Source organism: Pistacia vera, unplaced genomic scaffold, assembly GCF_008641045.1.
Source record: "Pistacia vera cultivar Batoury unplaced genomic scaffold, PisVer_v2 Contig530, whole genome shotgun sequence".
Classification (NCBI taxonomy): Eukaryota; Viridiplantae; Streptophyta; class Magnoliopsida; order Sapindales; family Anacardiaceae; genus Pistacia; species Pistacia vera.
In genome coordinates this window covers 192,102-202,964 of record NW_022196369.1, presented here as the reverse complement: position 1 = coordinate 202,964, position 10,863 = coordinate 192,102, and the positions used below count along the sequence as shown (strand labels likewise).

The following is a 10,863-nucleotide window of genomic DNA, read 5'->3' as shown; positions in this document are numbered from 1 at the left end:
TTAAGATCTTAATGGAATAAAATCTTTTCTAGCTCACATTAATATATAACGTCCACATAAAACTTTCCACAACCAGAAATATAATCACATTTAATTAAGATAGGTACGATAGGCAAGAATATTAAAATAAGTGTTAGACGTGTTGTGATCACTGCAATTATATTGTGACCACCTTTAAACTGAACCTAAATAGACTGTGCACTAATTTGAATGAATAAATTGACAAAACAAAATACTTACATATGCTAATGAAGACATATCTTCTTACTCTATGTCTTAACAATATTAAAACAATAGTAATGTTATATATACAAACTATTTCCTATAAACAATATTAAAAAGAGATTACATAGCAAACATACAGGGTTGCCATATCAATTTATAAGAAATAATTTATTTAAATAGTTTGTATATATAACATTATTCTTTTAAGTACACATAAAAGCCAAAAAAAACTTGGCTTAATTTAAAAAACAAACAAATTTAAACATCTAAATTAAATAAAATTAGACTTAAATTTAGGCTTTAAGACCAAAAAACAAACAACCCCTTACATTTATTCCTCCGGACTGTTACACTGTGGCAATCAAACTAGAGCGGGTAAAAGTGGATCCATCTTTCAAACATCTCGTAACTTTCTCTGCCTTTCCATTCCGTAGGAGAGTGACCTGATCCCTGTACAAAATATACATATAACATTATGGTTTCACAATTAAATTAAACAAATGAAATGGTTTTTACAACGCGTTCTTACCTTTGAAGTGGCATAAGTTAGTCGATATCCATAATTTGAATACTTCATCGTGTACCTAAATCGAAGATGCATTGCCATATATAATTATAGAATGAATTGATTTCATATTGAATCAAATTAAAAAAAGTTGAAAAGATTAGATTGTAAGAAGTCTGCAGACTTATAAACTTACCCTGCAACTTGACCACCAACATACCACGGTCGCCAATCTTCATCCAAACTTATTCCGAGTTCAGATAGCCAATATTCTGTTGATATATGTGGAATAACTAGATCATGATCACCACTGCATTAAGAATTAGGCTTAAGTCAACAGAATGTTCTTATAGGTTATTTGAAATCAGTTGAAGTCATGGATAAACAGAAAATGTAAATTGTAGAAGATAACCTGTAAAGTAAAATTTGCGGCCAGTTTTGGTAAGATTTTTTTGGTAGTCAAAGGCCTTCCCAAGATCATACACATATGTACCAGAAGCGAAGGTTTGGTTGCACCTACGCCACTCCTGAATTGTTCCCTGTTTACAATTATAAACAATTTTCAATGTGATCTACATATTCTCAATGCCACAATTGTTTGAATTAATTGTAAATACCTCTCGGACATGAAGAGCACGTTGAACACTTATGTCATTCGCCCATACAGCAGAGAGTAGATAAGGAAAATTCTGCAAACATAAAATTAGTTAGAAAATTATACAAACAACACTTACAGATGATGGGAGAAGGGGGAAAGATAACCTTGCACCAATAGTCAGTTGCTATGGTTGATGGAAGGGGAAATTGTCTTGACTTTTCTTTCAAAGACCTTCTCATGTTTTCATCATCTGATTTGGGTGATACTGTAGCACACTTGGGAGCCAACACCATTTCTGTATTTATTTGTTCAAGGCACTACAAAATTCAAATAACACTTTCTTGAAGATATATAGAATAGCGCCTCGCAATAAATCATGTGAATATGAGAAAATAAAAAAAAAATAAAAAAAGTTTGATCACCCATCTGACCTCATCGATTATTTCCATATCCTCGAGGCATTCCCCACTGGAGGTACTAGAATCCACGTAGAAGAAATCACCATCGCAATTGTTTTTGGCTGACTGTGAACAGAAGAAGACAATTTTAAATTTTCTGCTCAGATTTAGTTTAGTGATCATGAAACATATTAGCAGAGAACTAAATAGAGGTTAAAGCCTTATAAAAATTAGAATATTTATGTCTTTTCAGTTGGAAATCACCTCGTACAAACTCTTGGATAATATTCCCAGCTGATGAGCTAATGGTACTTTATCATTTCCTTCAAGTTCACCATCTGTATGTGGTGATCCACTTATAATCCCCTGATTAATTCATAAATAACAAGAAGATTTAGTTTATAATTTACAAGTATGATTCATCATTGATGTAACGAACCAAATAGGCTAAACCACGGTATGTGTTCTAGAGCATTACGACTAGATTTATTGATGGCTCCTCTCCAGCTTCATTATCTGCAAATTAAGCCATAAATAAAAAACTAAAAAACAGCTTTAAGCGATTATATCACTACTTGGCTTGAAATTGATTAAAAAATAATAATAATAATAATTACCGTCCAATATTCTTTGTGCGATGATTGGAGCAAGTATGCCAGAATAAGAGTCAGTAGCGATAAAAAATCGGTTTGGGATGAACTGAGGATGCTCACTCAACCACTGCATTGAGTTCAAAAATTTGATGAATTAGTACACAAACTTTTATGGTGTTTCCGTAACTCCTATTTTCACAAAAGACAACTTATTTTGTGAAAAATTCCTTCACCTTTCTTATAAATACATGAGATTGATTCACTGATTCTAAGTCTGAGATACTGTAATCCGATGCATTTGTTGAATAGGAATAACCAGAGCCAACAGGGACATCCGCAAATATTATACTGGCACTCTGCAAAATTATCACCATCATACAATCATAATATATCATTTCCCTACCATCAGTCGTCCACATATTGTTTAAATTTTGTACCTTTGTCCATGTGTAGGGGTACAAATGTAACGTTGGCAAGCCACCAGTGTAATAAGCATCATCAAATTGTAGTGGTCCTGAAAAAATAGTAGACATAGTCTGCAATTAAATTTTATGGTCCTTAACATATTATAGGTGGCATGCATTGCAGAACAATATCTGAAAATACCAGTTTGGAAGAGGAAGCCATTCAAAGCAGCACAACCAGGGCCTCCAACTATATAATAAAGAACAGGATCCACTTCAGGATTTCCTTGTGACTCCACAAACAAGTAGAAGAGTTCTGAATTCCCCACGCTAACATATCTGAGTTTGCAAAATCTCCCATATCAGTAGTTACAAATATAAGTTAAAATGCAAGTAAAAAATGAAAAAAAAACTGACCCAGTTTCAAGTTTGAAAGGTAAAACACCGGGAAAGCCTGGTAAGGTCCGAACTATTGAGCCACAATCCGCATTTCGAAAAAGCGTAGAAACAAACACTGAAAAGAAACAAACGAAGCTAAAGCGAAAGGTGTACTTTGATGCCATTGTGTATGCAAAATCACAAAACAACTATCGCTGTCATATGATATCTTACCTAAAGTTATCTCATTTATATGATTATGAAGATTGCTAAAGGACTGCAGTGAACAGTAAAAGATGAAGCTCCCATCTTCCGTTCCAGTTAAATTTTTAGGTACATAAAATTAGTTGGCGGTAAGTCAACTGCACTTTCCATTGTCTTTAAATTTGTGTAACGTTACTTATATATATAATTCCATAGCGAAAGTCGTTTATAAAAGTATTTATTAATGGATTTCAAAATTTATAATTAATAATTTTCAAATTCTTTATTATTTATAATTTTAATTATTTTCTGTAAATAAAAAAAATATTTTATAAAACATGGGCTCTTTCCTTGGTGCGGGTTTGGATTTAAAAAAAAAAAAAACCCTGGACAAGCTTGGGTGAGCCCAACCCGGGCCGGACGTATTTACATCCCTTGTTTTGCCCCTTATTATAGTACACGGAAACGACAAGGATGAAAATGATATTCTCTTTCAAAAGTAATTGTCAGACTTCCCAATTTCATGTATCAAATTTTGCTCTTTAAACACGAGATTCATCATTCAAACTTCTGGTCCTTTTGGTTTGGTACTTTTCCAGCTTACAACCCATCTCTTAGTCTAAGTGGTTCGTTTACTTTTTATTTTAAAGAATATATTTCATATAAATAAAGAGAATCTTTATTAATTTTTAAATATAAAAAATAAAATTTTTATTTAAATCTAATAGATTATTTAAATTTTAGGAAAGAGAATATGTTTTTTCAAAAAAAGAAAAAGAAAGATAAATAATAAATAAAATACATAAAATATCTTACCTAAAGTTATCTCATTTATATGATTACGAAGATTGCTCAAGGTCTGCAGTGAACTGTAAAAGATAAAGCTCCCATCTTCTGTTCCAGTTAAATTTTTAGGTACATAAAATTAGTCGGCGGTAAGTCGACTGCAGTTTCCATTTTCTTTACATGGTTTGAAAATTTATTAAGAATGATAAAATCATGAGTCAAATTCAATAATTACATCAACGGTTGAATAAGACGTTCCTGAGAAGACATTCAAGTGGTGACTGTTAGGCTGTAAAATTAGTTATTGCAGTTGTGAATTCGAGCGAGGAACTTTTGAGTAGAAAAACAGTTAATGTCTGCAGTTCTGAACTTTATTTGGTTCCAAAGGATTTTAAAATCATGATATATGAGAAGTTTTGAAATTGAGAATTTATTCTTTTTCAAATACAAACTGTTAATTGATTATTAACTGATTGTTAATTTACTTGAAAAACGCATTACATAAAGAGTAAACGACATATTCCGGTTTGAATTCACCTGAAATAAGTAAGGATCTACTAAAATAACTCTTCATAACATGCTTTGATACCAATTAAAACTTTTAAACTATTATCATGTTGATTAAAACTTATGCGGAATGTACTGACATGTTTAAGAAGTGTTTAATAAGTTGTTTAACGAATTATCAACATGTGTAAATCATGCACAACAAAAAATAAAGAACATAATTATCTTTACATGGTTTGACAACTTGCTTACATCTATAGGACCAAGTCCAGAAAAAGCTAATCTATTATGAAATAATTATCTATTCAATTACAAAGACAAGAATAAGTATCAGTTGTAAAACTCCCTATTTAGACAACACTTCAATCTTGGCTCTTTGGTTGAACCTCAAACCACCAAAGCTAGCTTCTCTTCCACGAGACCACTTGGTCACACTTGAGCTCCTCTCAAGTTTCAACGATGAAAGATTACTTCGGCAAAGCTAGCTCGAACACGTCCAATCATCAACATGGTACAACGTTCCAAAAAACAAACTCACGCAAAACAAGAAGTTAATCAAAGGTAAATTTAAGGCTACCAAAGCATAAGGAAACCATCATTAAAGAACTAAAAAAACCTCATAAAAATGTTTAGAGAGAGTAGAGGTATAATTTGGTTTTCTTAGAAAAGTCACAATAATAAAATGAAAATATATATACATGTGACAAGGATTGGGAAACAAGAAGGAATCCTTTTTAGTTTTGTCTTCTTAGAAAAGGGTTTTCAAATTCATAATCTTCTTTTAAGAAAATGATTCTTTGAACTTATAATCTCCTTTTAAGAAAAGGATTTTTGAAATCATAATCTCCTTTTAAGAAAATGATTCTTGAAATCATAATCTTCTTTTAGGAAAATGATTCTTAAGATCTTAATGAAATAAAATCTTTTCTAGCTCACATTAATATATAACGTCTACATAAAACTTTCCATAACTAGAAATATAATCAAATTTAATTAATGTAGGTACGATATGCAAGAATGCTAAAACAAAATCTGACAGACGTATTGTGATCATTGCAATTCTATTGTGACCACCTTTAAACCGGACCTAAATAGATTCTGTGCTAATCCGAATGAATAAATTGACAAAACAAAATACTTACATATATCTTCTTACTCCATGTCTTAACAATATTAAAACAGAGTAATGATATATATACAAACTACATATGTAAACTATTTATACAAAATATTTCCTACAAACAATATTAAAAAGAGATTACATGGCAAACATACAGGTTGCCACATCAATTTGTGAAAAATAATTTGTATAAATAGTTTATATATATAATATTAAATTTTAGGAGAGAGAATATATATATTTTTTTAAAAAAGCTTAATAGAAAAGATAAATAATAAATAAAATACGTAGAATATCTCTGAGCAATTTATTTCTTACTACATCTTAGAAAAGGAAGAGCCAAGGGGAGAAAAAGCAACAATCCTTGGCATATTATACTACGGGCTATAACTAGCTAGCTTAGCGGGACTAGCTTGAATGGATTGCCTTACCTAAAGTTATCCCATTTAATGGTCTGCGTTGAACAGTAAAAGATGAAGCTCCCATCTTCCGTTCCAGTTAAACTTTTAGGTACATAAAATTAGGTGGCTGTAAGTCAACTTCACTTTCCATTGTCTTTAAATTTGTGTAACGTTACTTACATATATAATTCCATAGCGAAAGTCGTTTATAAAATTATTTATTAATGGATTTCAGAATCTATAATTAATAATTTTCAAATTCTTTATTATTAATAATTTTAATTATTTTATGTAAATAAAAAAAATATTTTATAAAACATGGGCTCTTTCCTTGGTACGGGCTTGGATTTTCAAAAAATACCCTGGACAAGCTCGGGTGAGCCCAACCCGGGCCGGACATATTTACATCCCTTGTTTTGCCCCTTATTATACATCAAAACCACAAGGATGAAAATGATATTCTCTTTCAAAAGTAATTGTCGACTTCCCAAATTCATATATCAAATTTTGCACTTTAAACACAAGACTCATCATTCAAATCTTCCAGTAATTTCGGTTGGCTACTTTTCCAGCTTACAACTCATCTCTTAGTCTAAGTGGTTCCTTTGCTTTTTATTTTAAAAACATTTTTTACATAAATAAAAAATATCTTTGTTAATTTTTAAATATAAAAATAAATTGTTTATTCAAATTTAATAAACTCTTTAAAGTATGTTTTTTCAAAAAAAAAAAAAAAACTTAATATGAGAGATAAATAATAAATAAAATACATAGAAACTTGTAATTTATTTTTTAAAATTAATATAAAGAGTGAAATTTAACTCTATAGCTAAACTCATTCTTTAAATTATATTTAAAGAATAAAAAGTCTATTAAACTCTTGTTTTTATGAATAAACGAGTCATATAAAAAATAATTCGGAGATGCTCTAATAGTCTAATTTAATTAGAAATATCATCAATTAGGCTACAAAGTTTTTAGATTTTTTATATAAGAGGATAAAAGCAACAAATTATTTGCCGTTAACTTTTACAAAAAGTGAAAAATGATGCTCTTTGACTTTTTTTCTTTTTTCTATTTTTGAAGTTAATTTAGTACTTAAATTCTAAATTTAAAAATGTTAAAATAACTATTAAAAAAAAAAGACCAAAGCATTTTTTTAAAGGAAATTAATTTTTTTAATAAATTAAAAATAAAAAAATAAAGGAAAAATAATAATAGCTTTTTTTAGTTTCTTAAAACAAAATTTAAAATTTTGTTGTTTTTTATTTTTTTAATTTGATTTTTTATATAAAAAAAGAACAATTTAAATCTTTTTTATTTTTTAATTTCTAATGTTGATTATTTATTTTATAAAAAGAATAGTTTAAACTTGTTCAATTACGTCTTTATCCTATATAAAGTTATGTGTAATACTAAATAACTTGTTATTGTCCATTAATTGAAGGATTTAGAACTTTTGTTCTCTAAAAAAAGTCTCTACATTCATTGATAATATCCCTTTCAATTATTGTTTTAATTTTTTTTTCTCTTTTTTTATTTATTTATTTCATTCATTTAATAATATTTGTGAAATTTCAAGAGATACATACCTTTGATGGCTTTTAAATTTATTAACGAAATTTGAGTTACGGTTTGTACCTAATTTTCAACAGATGATTGGTTTTAAAATTAGTAAAATTTTAGGTACCTAAATTTCACTTTACAGAATTTATGTACTTCTAATTGAGAGCTACACAGGCAAATATATCAAATTATTTGAAAGAAGAAAGTGTATGCTTTTATATACCTAAGAAAGTTTGCTTAAGGCATCCTACCAATTTGGTCTAACTCTTTAATGTTTAATTATATTTTTTTACTAATAAATATAATTATTTTATCTATCTAAAATTTGGAGTTTTAGCCATATTCGGGTCTAGCAGCGAGATGGGCCTTGGTTGGGCTTTTTGGCCAGCCTTAACTCTAATACTGTATAGCATGATGATATTAATTAGAACTTAACGTCTCATATTATTAAAACTAACTACCGACTGGGCTCCGGCGACTCGAGTGATTGAAGTTTTCTGAATTTCAATTCCTTCTATTTAAGTGTTAGAAAGTGTTTTTTTTTTTCCTTCCCTTAAATATGCAATATTAAATACATATGAATAAAATATTCACCATTAAAAAATATATATAAATCTAAAAACATTAAGGACAAAAAATGAGAAAAGAAGGAAAGAAGTGAAATCAAGTGAATTGAAGGAGAAGAGTAAAAATTTGCATCAAAATTCTTACTTACAATTGTTTTTCACCTATTTTTAAAACATTTCAATCATAATTTCGTTATCAAAACCATATGCAGTTTTCAGATTATGTATATATACAGTCCATTATGAAATAATTTAGAATAAAGATAGATTGACAAAAAACTATTATGAAATAATTTAGAATAAAGATAGATTGGCAAACAAGTCTGATCTATAATGATCTATATTGATTGAAAATTACAAGCCAATGGCGGCAAATTGAAGCTCTTTAACTAACATTTCACAGTTATTATAAGAAGAACCACCTGGTTTTACGGCTACTTGAGCTCTCTTTTTCCACTCTCCAGCCCTTTTCCTCATCTCCTTTCCTTTCTCTCCCTCCATCAACTGCCTCACTATTTCCACCACTTTTTCCCTTTTCACATCACCATCAATCTCCATCCCAATTCCCCATTTGCTGCATGAATAGTGACAATTTGTCTGCTGCTCAGCGAAAAATGGCCAACAAATCAATGGCACGCCCTCGCAAATGCTTTCCAACGTAGAATTCCATCCACAATGCGTCAAAAATCCTCCCACTGATGGATGACCAAGAACTTTCTCTTGTTCACACCACTCCACAAGTAAACCTCTATCCCTTGTCGCCTCCTTGAACTCTTTTGATATCACCTCTTCTCCGGCATCAACAAGATTAGGCCTAATCACCCACAAGAATTCGTAGTTACTATTCGCAAGTCCCCAAGCGAACTCCCTCAGTTGTTCCGGCGTCATTATTATTAGGCTTCCGTAGTTCACATAAACTACAGAATTTGCTTCTTTTTTGTCCAACCACTCTAAGCATTTCGAGTCTTCTTTCCATAAATTTGCTTCAATTGGCTCCAGGTTTGTATCCAGACGTTGTTGGTGTAGCATTGACAGTGGGCCAATGGTGTAAAGATGGAGGAATTTGGTTTTGATAACATCTAAAGATTCTTGTTCCAGATCGTCGAATGTGTTAAGGATTAGACCCTTGGCTTTCATTGAATTGTTTATTGATTCGAGGTTGTAGTTGAACATTGTATCGTTGGGATCCGTGGTTCGAATGAAAGTCGGAAGATCTTTCAATCTAACCCCGGCCATAGCAGGAATCCAGTCAATGACAGTGTCAAGATATCCATTGGTTAAGCAACTCTCATCTGCATATGTTGAAACAACTATCAATTTCTTCATGTCCTAGAACAACAATAACAACTTACACTACTAGAAAAACCTGACTGGACCGACGCCAGAATCTGAGCACTGGTGAAGTGCAATACGCCTGATGCCATTATGGCGTCAAGATACTATTACACTACCCCAACTCTATCGGCGTTGAGGTAGAGGTATTACTAATAGGAATATGGATTAATTGATATACGGTGACGATATGAACGGTGCTGGCATATGAATTCTAAACCCCAATGTCACTTGTGTCGGGGTATTGGCTTTGTCCGACATTTTCTCCGGCACAATACAGTTATTTTACGTTATATTTATTATTGCGCCAAAGTATATATAAAAGGCGACAAAGAAATTGGCTATGCCAGCGTTAGTTCTGCGTCGCCGTAGTCGGTGTTTCTAGTGGTACTATATATTGTTACAAATCTATCTTTTTCATCCCAATTAATTCTACTATTTAGAATGAAGAGAAATAAGAAGTGCTAATTAAAATACCTTTTAAAGGAAAATAGCCTCTATTCTTGAGCTCTTCAAAGTGAAGATAACCCAACATGCCACACCCACTAGGTGTAAAGAGAATCATCTCAGGGATGCCAAATTCTTGTGCAGCCTCTAAAGTGAAACTCATGACACCATCAGCGATTATGCAACTGACAGGGGGCGCATCGGTGGAAGAATTGAGCTTTGTTATAAGGTCTCGAAACGAACGTAGCCCGTGAGTTGGCATCGTTATGCATAAGTCTGGGAGGTTCAAAATACCTCGCGGATTTGTTGATGGCAACCCATCTGAAATTGTTTCAAACCGGAAATCGGGTAAGCCCTTGAGAGAATTTGGACCTCTAGAGTTGAGCAAACGATGGAGGTTGAATTCAGTGTGGACGAAAGTGATATGAAAGCCTTTGAGATGAAGGAGTTTTGCTAGTTTTAGCATAGGATTAATGTGACCTTGAGCTGGAAGAGGTATGCAAACAGCATGAACCTTCGGGGACTCCATTAATTTCACTTCTACCTACTTGAGAAACGAGAAAATAAAGAGACAATAATAACACAGTACTAGAAAAAACAAAATAACTGTTTATGTCAGTGGAGATAAGAGGGAATCCCACCAATGCAATTAGGTCAAACATTGCCGGCCTAATTTGTTTAATTAAACCAAAGCCTATTATCTATTAAAAATTCTTTCAAAAGCGACCAAGTAATATGAACCATTGGAGAATAAACAACAGAAAAAGTCAAGAGGGAATAATATCTTATTTCAACATAAAAGAGACACTAAATATTTTGTTAGCATAACTCAA

The 10,863-nt window shown here is 31.4% G+C and overlaps 1 protein-coding gene and 1 pseudogene across 1 annotated transcript; both read right to left on the bottom strand.

The window, feature by feature from the left end:
- Positions 1-478: 478 nt before the first annotated feature.
- Positions 479-3,305, bottom strand: LOC116107260 (annotated as a pseudogene).
- A 5,300-nt stretch (positions 3,306-8,605) lies between these two features.
- On the bottom strand, positions 8,606-10,577 carry LOC116107248 (7-deoxyloganetin glucosyltransferase-like). Its single transcript, XM_031393544.1, has 2 exons — positions 10,061-10,577; positions 8,606-9,543 (listed from the first exon to the last, which is right to left on the bottom strand). Exons 1-2 carry the CDS (start codon positions 10,557-10,559, stop codon positions 8,606-8,608), a joined length of 1,437 nt encoding a protein of 478 aa, XP_031249404.1. The 5' UTR covers positions 10,560-10,577.
- Between the last annotated feature and the right edge of the window lie 286 nt (positions 10,578-10,863).